At 47.3% G+C, this 13,263-nt stretch overlaps 2 protein-coding genes across 4 annotated transcripts in view; one reads left to right on the top strand and one right to left on the bottom strand.

Annotated features, from left to right (window-relative positions):
- GLUD1 (glutamate dehydrogenase 1) overlaps window positions 1-3,815 on the bottom strand; it is a 45,762-nt gene extending 41,947 nt beyond the window's left edge. Inside the window, exon 1 of the mRNA XM_049894351.1 lies at window positions 3,176-3,815. Coding sequence (XP_049750308.1) covers window positions 3,176-3,620 — 445 coding nt within the window. The 5' untranslated portion in view covers window positions 3,621-3,815. The remainder of the gene's footprint in view (window positions 1-3,175) is intronic.
- A 125-nt stretch (window positions 3,816-3,940) lies between these two features.
- Window positions 3,941-13,263, top strand: part of SHLD2 (shieldin complex subunit 2) — a 132,467-nt gene continuing 123,144 nt past the window's right edge. For all 3 annotated transcript variants that reach the window (XR_007518492.1, XM_049894344.1, XM_049894345.1), the window contains exon 1: window positions 3,941-4,054. The gene's annotated coding sequence lies outside the window, so the exon portion shown is untranslated. The remainder of the gene's footprint in view (window positions 4,055-13,263) is intronic.

Here is a 13,263-nt window from a genome sequence, read left to right as displayed (position 1 = left end):
ATGTTGGTATTAAAGCTGCTGTGGCAACAGGAAGAATAACAAACTTTAAACTTTCGTTGTTTTAGTGAGTTTCTGAAGCAGTGACTACACAGACAGGAATTTTTTGTCGGAATTGACATAAAAGAACAGAAGTGTATAAAGAACCTCAAGGAAATCAAATCGAGCCATATAAAAATGAATATACTGGTTGATGTGTATTATATCATTTAAGGGACTGGAAAATGCTGCCAACGAAACAGTAAAATAAACTTAATGTCCACTTTTATAAAATGGTGCAATATTTGCTATTCTTTGCCTGTTTTTCCAACATCCTTATTTGCTTCTCTCGGGAGTCTGAACTTGGATTCTTGTTTAAAGAAGGGAGGCAATGCTATCACGTGTGAGTCATTTTATATATTTTAAGAGCTGGAAGGGAAATTACAGGTCAAAGTGTTTCAAACCCTGGTTTTTGAAGAGGAAACGAGAGAGCTGAAAGAAAACTAAGCTCCGAAGATAAGTCACAGAATAGAAGTGGATGGGGTCAATGCAAATTTAGCAAATAGAAGTAAATTAGAAAATTGTCTAAAGCAACCTTTGTTCCCCAGCTGGGAACACCGGGCAAACTCGAGTTTTTCTGGTAAAAGACAGGGTTTCTAAAAATTATCGTTAGCCTTCAGCTCGCAGAGTGGAAAGAACACTGGACCAGACTTAAGGAGATGAAGGGTCTAGTCCAATGTCCTTTGTGCTTATTGGCCAAGTCGTTTCAGGCAAGACTCTTCACCTCCCTGGGTCTTACTTTCTTGGAGTTTTGACCTTTATTCTACACTTGCTTTTAACAAGAGAAAAACATATTCTGGCCTTTTCTATTTTAGGTTACCTTCAAACACCTTTAAAAATGACTTGCTATACAATTTATTTGGGGGGGGGGGTGTGAGAAATGCTTTTATTTGCTCAAAGAAAGCAATCTGACTATAGAAGCCAATTCCACAAACATTCAAAATTTTAAAATACAGGATAACTTTGTTGTTTTTGTTATGTGCTGTTGAGTTCGATTTGGCTCATAATGACCCCATGCGACAGAGTAGAACTGCTCCATAGGATTTCTTAGGTTGTAATCTTTATGGGAGCAGATGCCAGGCCTTTCTCCCTTGGAGCTACTGGGTGGATTTCGGTTAACAGCCTAGCACTTAACCATTGCACCACCAGGGATCCTTAAACCAAAAAATCTGTTGCCCTCCGGCGACCCAAGACGACAGAGTAGAACTGCCCTATAGGATTTCCAAGGCTGCACTCTTCGCGGAAGCAGGCTGCCACATATTTTCTGAAGAGAGGCTGGTGGGTTGGAACCGCTGACCTTTCATTTAGCAGCTGAGCGCATAATCACTGTTCCACCAGGACTCCTCAGGGCTCCTTAAAACAAAACAAAACAAAAAAAACCAAACCCACTGCCTTTATTCCGACCCACAGCTATAGTGTCTCCCTATAGTGTCTACCCTATAGTGTCTCCAAGGCTGTAATCTTTATGGAAACCGACCGCCACATCTTTCTCCCACAGAGATGCAGTTCAAACTGCTCACCTTTCTGTTAGCTGAGCTCTTTCACCTCTGCACCACAGGAGCTCTCTCAGGGCTCCTTAACCAAACCAAACCAGTTGCCCTCAGGTCGATTCCGACTCATTGTGACCTTACAAGACAGAGCAGAACTGCCCCATAGGGTTTCCAAGGAGTGGCTGGTGGATTCGAACTGCCAACCTTTTGGGTAGTAGCCAAGCTCTTAATCACTGGGCCCCCAGGGCTCCTTTCTTTTCTTCTTGAATCTCAGATCCGGTGCTAGCCAGCAGCAGCACACACCCCCATGGCTATTTCATTCCATTGGTTGGCGGACTATCCTGCAGTCTACACCTTTAAGATTTACCCTGAGGCGCCCGGTGTTCGTCATAGATGTTACACTGTGCCTGTATTATTACCTTTTTGTCTTAATTAAATAAAGCTGTCCGGGTGGAAAAATAATTTAAAAGATTAACATGTAATTAGTAAACTCGTTTGGTTAATAAAACTGTCTAGATTTCAAATCTAAAAGGCAATAAACTTTCTTTGCTTCTGTATGCTTTTACTGTTCTCTAATGACAATTTTAAAAAATCAGAAAATAATTTCACATTCTGCATTCGAGTGCCCACGAAAACTTGCAGATGGGCCGGTCCTGCCCTTGCCGAGAAGATCATTTCGGCAAGACCCCACCCTGTGTGACACACAGACAAGGACTACTCTGCAGACAGCATCTAAATATGCAGGGCCTTCCCGATCTCCCGGGGGAAGGAGTCAGGGTCAACTACGCGCTGGGAAAATCGCCCTTCAGCCAGAGACTGATCTCCCTCAGGGAAAAAGGGGACGGCAGGAGTATCCGCCGGCGCCGGGCTGACCGTGGGCGGGGAGGGCAGAAGGGCAAAGCTCGGGGCCGGGCCGAGTGGCCCCAGGGCAGGCAGAAGGCCGAGAGCGGAGGGGGCTGGGCCGAGTGGCCCCAGGGCAGGCAGAAGGCCGAGGGCGGAGGGGACCGGGGCCGGGCCGAGTGGCCCCAGGGGGGAGGGCTCGGGGCCGGGCCGAGTGGCCCCCGGTGGAAGGGACCGGGCCGAGTGGCCCCAGGGCAGGCAGAAGGCCCAGGGCGGAGGGGGCCGGGCCGAGTGGCCCCAGGGCAGGCAGAAGGCCGAGAGCGGAGGGGGCCGGGCCGAGTGGCCCCAGGGCAGGCAGAAGGCCGAGGGCGGAGGGGACCGGGGCCGGGCCAAGTCGCCCCAGGGCAGGCAGAAGGCTGAGGGCGGAGAGCTCGGGGCCAGGCAGAGTGGCCCCAGGGCAGGCAGAAGGCCGAGAGCGGAGGGGGCCGGGCCGAGTGGCCCCGGGGCAGGGAGAAGGCCCAGGGCGGAGGGGGCCGGGCCGAGTGGCCCCAGGGCAGGCAGAAGGCCGAGGGCGGAGGGGACCGGGGCCGGGCCAAGTCGCCCCAGGGCAGGCAGAAGGCTGAGGGCGGAGAGCTCGGGGCCAGGCAGAGTGGCCCCAGGGCAGGCAGAAGGCCGAGAGCGGAGGGGGCCGGGCCGAGTGGCCCCGGGGCAGGCAGAAGGCCCAGGGCGGAGGGGGCCGGGTCGAGTGGCCCCGGGGCAGGCAGAAGGCCGAGAGCGCGGTGGGGAGGGGAAGCTCCCCGGGCGCTCACCTCCCTTGCAGGGCGTGCGGTGCTGGCTGTGCTGGGCCCGGTAGCCCTCGATGACTTCCCAGGAGCCGTCGTCGCGCCGGATAGGGAAGGAAACGCTCAGCACATGGTTGCAGGGCTTGATGATCCGCAGGATGCCGCGCACCCGGTTCCGCTTCTGCTCCTCGCTCTCCCGGGTCCTGAGGTCCTCCACCAGCTTGTCCTCCACGATGCTGGCGCCGCGGTCGAAGAAGCCCTCCACCATCTTGAAGAAGTTGGGGTCGTCCTCGCGATCGGCAGCCGCCTCGCTGTAGTGTCGCCGGGCGGGCGGCGCGAGCCCGGGCTGCGGGGCGGCGGTAGGCTGCCCGCGGGCCCGGCCCAGCAGCGCGGCCGACTCGGCTGCCGCCGGGCTGAGGGCGGCGGGCCCGGCCCGGGCCAGCAGCAGCGCTTCGCCCAAGCAGCGGTACATGGCGGCGGGCAGGGGCGTCGGGGACGAGAGATGCGTGCGGCCGGGGAGGAAGGCGACCCGAGACAGCGGACACAGGGAGGAAGGGCCCGGCTCGGGCGGCCTTTTGAAGCCGCAGCTTCCTGCCCTGCTGGCTGTCTCCTCCCCTCGCCGGCCTGCCGGGGGGGACGACGGCAGGGCATGTCAGGGCGGGGGCGCGCGCCGCTCCGGGGGCCGCGCGCCCGCCCCCTCGCCCGCCCCCGCCCCGCCCCCCGCCCCCTCGCGCGCGCCCGCCCCCGCCCCCGCCCCCCGCCCCCGGCCTCCCCCCGCGCAGGGCCCCGGCGCGCATGCTCGCGCCCCCCTCGCGGCCGTGAGGGAAAGGGCGCGCCCGCGGGGTCCCCGCACCGCCTCCCCTCGCTCCGCCGCAGCGGCCGCCCCGCCTGGTGCCCGCGTCTCAGGTCAGTGCGCGCTCGGCGCTGGGACTCCCGCGAGCGGGGGCTGGCGCCTGTGGGCGGCGCCGAAGCCCGGGTCGGGGGGCCGGGGCTGGGGGGCGGCGCGGCCTGGCCGCGGGCCCGGGCGGTGAGTCACGGGTGTCCCTCCTCCCCGCCCCCCTTGCCTGCGGGGCGGTCTTCACCTGGGGCACCGGGAAGGGCCGGCGGGGAGACCGAGGGGCGGCGGGGAAGGCCGGGCGGGGGGCTGGGCTTTATCCCGGGGACCGGGAGGGCCTTGACAGTGTCCGGAGTCGGAATCTTGAGGGGGCTTGCAGCAACTGGGCAGGGGGGAGCCCGGCACCAGGGCATCCCTTACTCACGGGCTTGGACCAGTTCCGTTTTTAATGTCGCCCCACCCAGTGGTTGAGATAAAATCACTGCGTAAAACAGGGCTCGCTTTTTTTTTTCCCTACCGTTTACTGGCTGCGCTTCACCTTTTCGGAAATACAACAAGGAAGCTGTAAAAACGCAGTAATAGTCCAAGAAATTCTTTCCCAGTAGTGTACATAGTAGTTAAATGGTCCAGAGCAGAGTTCGTAAACTTTAAGCTCCACGAGCGGTCAGTTTTGTACTTACACGTACTTGCTGAGAAACGATAAAGTGACACACTGCTCTGGATAAGTTGTTGTTAGAGTCGGTTCCGACTCAGTGACCCCGTGTACGACAGAACGAAGCACCACCTGGTCCTGCGCCGTCCTCACAGTTGTTACGCTTGAGCCCATTATTGCAGCCACTGTGTCAATCCTTCGTGTTGAGAGTCTTCCTCTTTGGCGCTGGCCCCGAAATTTACCAGGAAACACTGGTGGAGTAGTGGTTAGGTGGTACGGCTGCTAACCAAACGGTCGGCAGTTCGAATCCACGAAGGCGCTCTTTAGAAACTATTGGGCAGTTCTCTGTTGTACAGAGTCATTATGAGTCATTAGGAAGCTTGATGTCCTTCTCCGGGACCGAGCCCTCCTGATAACATGTCCAAAGTATCTGAGATGTAGTCTCGCCATACTTGCTTCTAAGTAGCATTCTGGTTGTACTTCTTCCAAGACAGGTTTTTTCGTTCTTAATATTCTTCGCCAACGCCACAACTCAAAGGAGTCATTTCCTCCGTGAGGTGCTTGTAAAAGTCTAATAAGTCAGTCATTAAGGCAAGCAAACTATGAAATGCCAAATTACTTAAGGTTCACTAAGTGTATTTTGCTTTTTTTAAAATGGCACCTTTTGACCTGCAAAGCTGCCGTGTTTCCTGCCGTGTTAACATTATTCGTCTGTTAGAACACCGAAGAGACGTTCTTAATTCCTGCCATACTCTGTCAAGTATAAGGTGACAACCTGGGTCAGTTACATTCATCTATCTCAGTGTGCTCTTGAGGCAAAATTATTCTTACTTACACATGCAGCCATGTATTTTACTTTGTTCGCTAAAGAAATTATACTCATTATTTATATTTCTGTTGTGTTTTTCACTGAAAAATGTTCTCTGGCCAGAATCCTGAATTTGCCTTGTTGAGCTAAATTTCCTTTTCCTTTGTTAGTATTATAATTTTACATGGGGGGAGGGAGAAAACAAACAAACAAAAACAGCCCCAAAGTTTCATAATAAAGTGCTTGGCATCAGCAAACAAGTGGAAATGTTTTTCTGTTCAAATTAAATCCTTTGGTAAATTCTGAGAAAAGTGGTTTAAAAGCTTAGTTTTATTGTCCTTGTTTATCTCTTTCTTGATAATCATAGCCTTCAGAAAAATAAATATTTAACTTTGCCTCTTCTAAGCCTTAAACTAAAACCCAAAGCCATTGGCCATTGAGTCGATTCTGACTGAATTCAAGAAGTTAGAAGGGATGTGGAAGGGGGAGAAATAGAGCTGTGGAAATTATTTTTTCTGAGTCTTCTATGAGTCTTACATGGAAACCCTGGTGGTGTAGTGGTTAAGTGCTGCAGCTGCTAACCAAGAGGTCAGCAGTTCAAATCTGCCAGGTGCTCCTTGGAAACTATGGAGGCAGTTCTATTCTGTCTTGTAGGGTCGCTGTGAGTTGGAATAGACTCCATGGCAGTGGGTTTGGTTTATGGGCACGAGTCTTACGAAAGCTTACAAAATGGCTCTATAAAACCCTATAAAGTAAATGCTGTTTAGAAATACTTGAAGTGTTTTTTCCATCTAGTTTAAAATTTACTGAGATATAAAGTCTAGTGAATATCAGCTTTACGTTGAGGATTGCCTTTATAAAATATGTACATATTTTGCAAAATATTAATCATTTTATTAATGAAGTTTAATTATTTTAAACTTTAAGTTAATTAAAATTTAATTATTAGTAGCAATTTCCACTTCAAAGAAGGCCAGAATTTAATTTGAAGGGAATTTTGGTCATTCAACCCAGACAGACCTATTTTCTGCCTTTGAAGTTGATACGAGTTTTTCCTGGCTGTAGTAAATTCTAGGTCTGTTCTTCTTGAACCATAACATGCTTTTTCTGCTTTTGAGCACTTTAAAAAATATTTTCGATGAATTTTAGGATGAAGAAAGACATACCATATAAATACATGAATAGCATAGTCATTTTTAAAAGTAATTTAATTTAAAAGTAATACATACTTTCTACTTTATGTCTGTATATATTTGCTTATTGTAGACATTTCATATAAATCGAGTCGTACGGTATGTGGTCCTGTGTATCTGCCTTCTTTCACTTAGCATAATGTGTTCAACGTTCATCACGTATTAGCACTTCTTTCTCTCTGTACTGAACTATATTCCATTGTGTGGATGTGCCACATTTTGTGTATCTGTCCGTTGATGAACATATGAGTTGTTTCTACTTTTTAGCTATTAGATATAATGCTGTTATGAACATTTATGTACAGGTGTTTGTGTGGACCTATGTTTTTGTAACCAAATCCCCTGGTTCTTGTCCTGTCCTGCTGTCGTTGTTAGGTGCCATCAAGTCGGTCCTGACTCATAGTGACCCTCTGCACCACAGAACGAAACACTGTCCAGTCCTGCACCAGCCTCACAATCCTTGTTATGCTTGAGGCCATTGTTGCAGCCACTGTGTCAATCCATCTCTTTTGAGAGTCTTCCTCTTTTCCGCTGTTGCTGTAATTTGCCAAGCATAATGTCCTCCAGGGACTAACCTCTCCTGACAACATGTCCAAAGTATGTAAGATGCAGTCTCACCATCCTTTCTTCTAAGGAGCATTCTGGTTGTACTTCCTCCAAGACAGATTTGTTTGTTCTTTTGACAGTTCATGGTATATTCAATATTCATCAACAGCGCCACAATTCAAAGGCATTAATTCTTTTTCAGTCTTCTTTATTCATTATCCAACTTTGGCATGCGTGTGATGCGATTAAAAATACCATGGCTTGGGTCAGGCACACCTTAATCTTCAAGGTGATAACTTTGCTTCTCAACACTTTAAAGAGGTCCTTTGCAGCAGATTTATTTGCCCAGTGCAATGCGTCTTTTGATTTCTTGACTGCTGCTTCCATGGTTGTGGATTGTGGATCCAGGTAAAATGAAATCCTTGACAAATTGAATCTCTTCTTTGTTTATCATGATATTGCTTATTGGTCCAGCTTTGAGGATTTTTGTTTTCTTTATGTTGAAGTGTAATCCATACCAAATATTGTAGTCTTTGACGTTCATCACTAAGTGCTTCAAGTCCTCTTCACTTTCAGCAAGCAAGGTTGTGTCACCTGCATAACACAGGTCATTAATGAGTCTTCCTCCAATTGTGATTTCCCCAGTCTTGTTCATGTAGTCCAGCTTCTTGGATTATTTGCTTAGCATACAGATTGAATAGGTATGGTGAAAGGATACAACCCTGACGCACACCTTCCCTGACTTTAAACCATGCAGTATCCCCTTGTTCTGTCTGGACAACTGCCTCTTGATCTATGTACAGGTTCCTGTGAGCACAATTAAATATTCTGGAAGTCCAATTCTTTTGCAATGTTATCCATGATTTGTTATGATCCATGCAGTCACATGCCTTTACATAGCCAATAAAACACAGGTAAACATCCTTCTGGTATTGTCTGCTTTCAGCCAGGATCCATCTGACATCAACAATGACATCCCTTGTTCCGCTTCCTCTTCTGAATCTGGCCTGAATTTCTGGCAGCATCCTGTTGACACACAACTGCAGTCCCTGTCTTGGTGTTCTAGTGCTGCTATAACAGAAATACCACAAGTGAATGGCTTTAACAAGGAGAAGTTTATTCTCACCGTCGAGTAGGCTACGAGTCCAAATTCAGGGTGTCAGCTCCAGGGGAAGGCTTTGCCTCTCTGTTGGGTCTTACAGAAGGTCATTGTGTTGCATCAGCCTTCCCTTGGTCTGGGAGCATCTCAGCACAGGATCCTCAGGTCCACAGGATGCGCTCAGCTCTTGGCACTGCTTTCTTGGTGGCATTAGGTCTCCCTGTCTCTCTGCTCGCTTCTCTTTCTTTTTTCTTAATGTAAAATTGAGAGATTTATTGAAAATGAAGAGACAGCTCAAGCCAGAGATAGACTGAATTCCACGCAGCAGAACCCAGTAACCCAATATGGCGACTTAGCTGTGGTGTTTTATAAGGGGAAAACAAAGGACATAAGGTAAAGTGCTTAATTGGTGTTTATAAACTTAGATCATTGAAAGACATTACTTGATTGGTAATTACAGGCTTAGATCATCAAAAGGCATTACTGTACTGGTAGTAGATCATTTTAAGGTAGGACTTCCTGTAGTGGGAACTTGTAAGACAAGATTTCCTGTAACAAAACTCCTAAGGCAATTGGCTTAAAATGATATACCTGTTTTTATTAAATTGGTTACGGTGTGGTAATCATAAGGGTATGTGACGGGTGAGGAGGAGGTTGCAGGGTAGTTATGTCATCATTACTCAAAGGAATCCCAGTGTAGTTACATCATCATTACCAGACATTTCTTAGTTTTGTGATTATGTCTGCACAGAGAATGGCTGTTGCTAGGGTGAAGATGGAACTAGCCACAGAGGAGTCTTAACCAAACCTCAAAATGGCCATTTCAGATTTTCTCAGGTACCTCAGGTTTTAAAATTCCCTTATACAAGTTGGAGTCAGCAGTAACTGGTTTAAGTGCTACTTCACTTCTCTCTTTTATATCTCAAAGAGATTGGCTTTAGACACTGTCTTATCTTGTATATCTCATCAATATAACTGCCACTACCCCATCTCATTTCATCATAGTGATGGAATTTACAACACATAGGTAAATCACACAAAATGGTGGATAATCACACAATACTGGGACTCATGGCCCAACTAAGTTGACAGATATTTGTGGGGGACACAGTTCAGTCCATGACAGCTGCTTTTGAATGATCTTCAGCAAAATTTTGCTGGTGTGTGACATCAATGGTATTGTCCAGTAATTTCTGCATTCAAGTGGATCACCTTTCTCAGGAATAGGCGTAAATACGGATCTCTTCCAGTTGGTTGGCCAGGTAGCTGTCTTCCAAATTTCTTGGCATAAACCAGTGAACACTTCAAGCGCTGCATCCGTTTGTTGAAACACCTCATGGGTGTTTTTTGCCAGTGCCTTCAGTGCAGCTTGAACTTCTTCCTTCAGTACCGTAGGTTCCTTATTATAATATGCTACCTCTTGAAATGCTTAAATGTCAACCAGTTCTTTTTGGTATAATGACTTTGTGTATTCCTTCCATCTTCTTTTGATGCTTCCTGCCTCGTTTAATATTTTCCCCATAGAATCCTTCACTATTGCAACTCGAGGCTTGAGGTTTTTCGTCAGATCTTTGAGCTTGAGAAATGCCGAGCCTCTTCTTCCCTTTTGGTTGTCCGTCTCCAGCTCTTTGCACATGTCATTATAATACTTTGTCTTCTTGAGCTACCCTCTGAAATCTTCTGTTCAGCTCTTTTACTTCATCATTTCTTCCTTTTGGTTTAGCTTTGACATTCAATAGCAAGTTTCAGAGTCTTTTCTGACATCCATTTTGGTCTTTTCTTTCTTTCCTGTCTTTTTAACGACCTCTTGCTTTCTTCGTGTATGATGTCCTTGATGTCATTCCACACCTCGTCTGGTCTTCGTTCATTAGTTTTCATCGTGTCAAATCTATTCTTGAGATGGTCTCTAAATTCAGGTGAGATATACTCAAGGTTGTACTTTGACTCTTGTGGACTTGTTCTAATTTTTTTCAGTTTCAACTTGAACTTGTATGGGAGCGTTGATGGTCTGTTCCACAGTTGGCCCCTGGCCTTGTTCTGACTGATGATATTGAGCTTTTCCATAGTCTCTTTCCACAGATGTAGCCAATTTGATTCCTGTGTGTTCCACCTGGTGAGGTCCATGTGTGTGATCGCTGTTTATGTTGATGAAAAAAGGTATTTGCAATGAAGAAGTCTTTGGTCTTGCAAAATTCTGTCATCGTATCTCTGGCATCGTTTCATGAAGGCGCTATTTTCCAACTACTGATCCTTCTTGTTTGTTTCCAACTTTCACTTTCCAATCACCAGTAGTTATCAATGTACCCTGATTGCATGTTCGATCAATTTTAGATTGCAGAAGCTGGTAAAAATCTTCAATTTCTTCATCTTTGACCTTAGTGGTCGGTACTTAAATTGGAATAATAGTCATATTAACAGGTCTTCCTTGTAGGCGTATGAATACTATCCTCTCACTGACAGCATTGTACTTCAGCATGGATCATGAAATGTTCTTTTTGACGATGACTGCAATGCCATTCCTCTTCAAGTTGTTGTTCCCGGCTTAGTAGACTATATGATCGTCTGATTGAAAACGGCCAGTACCAGTCCATTTCAGCTCACTAATGCCTAGGATATCGATGTTTATGTGTTCCATTTCATTTTTGACAATTTCCAATTTTCCTGGATTCATACTTTGTACCTTTCACATTCCGATTATTAATGGTTGTTTGCAACTGTTCCTTCTCGTTTTGAGTTGTGCCACATCAGCAAATGAAGGTTCCAAAAACTTGACTCCAACCATGTCATTAAGGTTGACTGTCATTTGAGAAGGCGGCTTTTCCCCAGTTGTCTTTCGAGTGCCTTCCAACCTGGGGCTCATCTTCCGGTGCTATATCCGACAATGTCCCACAGCTATTCATAAGATTTTCACTGGCTGATTCTTTTCAAAAGTAGACTGTTGGGTCCTTCTTCCTAGTCTGTCTTATTCTGGAAGCTCAGCTGAAACCTGTCCTCCATGGGTGATCCTGCTGGTATCTGAATACCGGTGGCATAGATTCTAGCATCACAGCAACATGCGAGCCCCCACAGTACGACACACTGACATACGCATGGGGGCCTGTCCTATTAGCTGATCAAAATAAGACGGGGATGCCAGTTGCAAAGGGAACGGTGGTAATTTATCATCCGTGCAGACAAGGAACAATGTGGGGCCTACCGAATGAAAGACCATGTGTTCCCCGTCCCTGGGGATCGGGGACCTTTAATGTCCTTGAGTGCCTAGGAGGTAGGAATTGGCACCGGAAATCCTACACACTCAGCCCTCTCATGCCCAAATTTGGAGATCTGGGCGCTGAGTCACTTTTCATAGGAAGTCGGCATCGTAGGACTTCTCGCTTTGCAGAGGGGCTTGGGTGGTGCTGTGTGCCGGAGAGGATCTTCCCCTCCTGTGATGCCCATGTTCAAGGTCAGGTAAGCACATGATTCTCAAGATCTGCACATGTGCCAAGGTCCTGGCCTGCGCACGCGCAAAGATCTGGCACCAAAGGGTGGCAGGCTTGGAGCAGGCTGCGGATAGAGACCATGGCTTGCAAGGAAGGTGAATGAAGAGGGGGAGCCACGGTGGAGTGGGGTTTCATTTCCAGTTCTCTTTAGTATGGAAACCCTGATGGCACAGTGGTTAAGTGCTGCAGCTGCTAACCTAAAGGTTGGCAGTTCAGATCCACCAGGTACTCCTTGGAAACTCTATGGGGCAGTTCTTCTCTGTCCTATAGGGTTGCTATGAGTCGGAATCGACTCGCTGGCAATGGAGTTACCGTATGTATGTATATGGTAACTCTGTTTAACTCCTTGAGGAACCGCCAAACTGTTTTCCAAGTGGCTGCACCATTTTACATTCCCACCAACAGTGTATGAGGGCTCCGGTTTCTCAAAATCCTTGATGACACTTGTTATTATCTGTTTTTTAGGTGTGAAGTGGTATCTCATTGTGTATTGATTTGAATTTCTTTGATGGCTATTGATGTGGAGCATCTTTTCATGCGCTTTTTGGCCATTTGTACATCTTCGGAGAAGATCCTTTGCCCGTTTTTAAATTGGGCCATTTGTATTGAGTTTTGAGATCTTTACATATTCTAGATATATTATCAGATAATATGATTTGCAAGTGCCTTCTCCAATTTCTGTGAGTTGTCTTTTCACTTTTTGATGATATCCTTTGAAGCAGAAAAGTTTTTCTTTCTTTATTGTGGTAAAAATATATATCACAGAATTTGCTATTTGAACCATATTTAGGTATATGATTCAGTGGCATTAATTGTATTCACAGTGTTGGAAGCATAAAAGTTTTTAATTTGGATGACGTCCAGTCTACATATTTTTTTTTTTTAATTTTTATTGAGCTTCAAGTGAACGTTTACAAATCAAGTCAGTCTGTCACATATAAGTTTATATACCCCTTACTCCATACTCCCACTTTCTCTCCCCCTAATGAGTCGGCCCTTCCAGTCTTTCCTTTCGTGACAATTTTGCCAGCTTCCAACCCTCTCTACCCTCCCATCCCACCTCCAGACAGGAGATGCCAACACAGTCTCAAGTGTCCACCTGCTACAAATAGCTCACTCTTCATCAGCATCTCTCTCCTACCCACTGTCCAGTCCCTTCCATGTCTGATGAGTTGTCTTCAGGAATGGTTCCTGTCCTGGGCCAACAGAAGGTTTGGGGACCATGACCGCCGGGATTCCTCTAGTCTCAGTCAGACCATTAAGTATGGTCTGTTTATGAGAATTTGGGGTCTGTATCCCACAGATCTCCTGCTCCCTCAGGGGTTGTCTGTTGTGCTCCCTGTCAGGGCAGTCATCAGTTGTGGCCAGGCACCAACTAGTTCTTCTGGTCTCAGGATGATGTAAGTCTCTGGTTCCTGTGGCCCTTTCTGGCTCTTGGGCCCATAGTTATCGTGTGACCTTGGTGTTCTTCATTCTCCTTTGATCCAGGTGGGTTGAGAC

The sequence above is a fragment of the Elephas maximus genome, chromosome 8 (genome assembly GCF_024166365.1).
Source record: "Elephas maximus indicus isolate mEleMax1 chromosome 8, mEleMax1 primary haplotype, whole genome shotgun sequence".
NCBI lineage: Eukaryota > Metazoa > Chordata > Mammalia > Proboscidea > Elephantidae > Elephas > Elephas maximus.
This window is presented reverse-complemented; position numbering and strand designations above follow the sequence as displayed.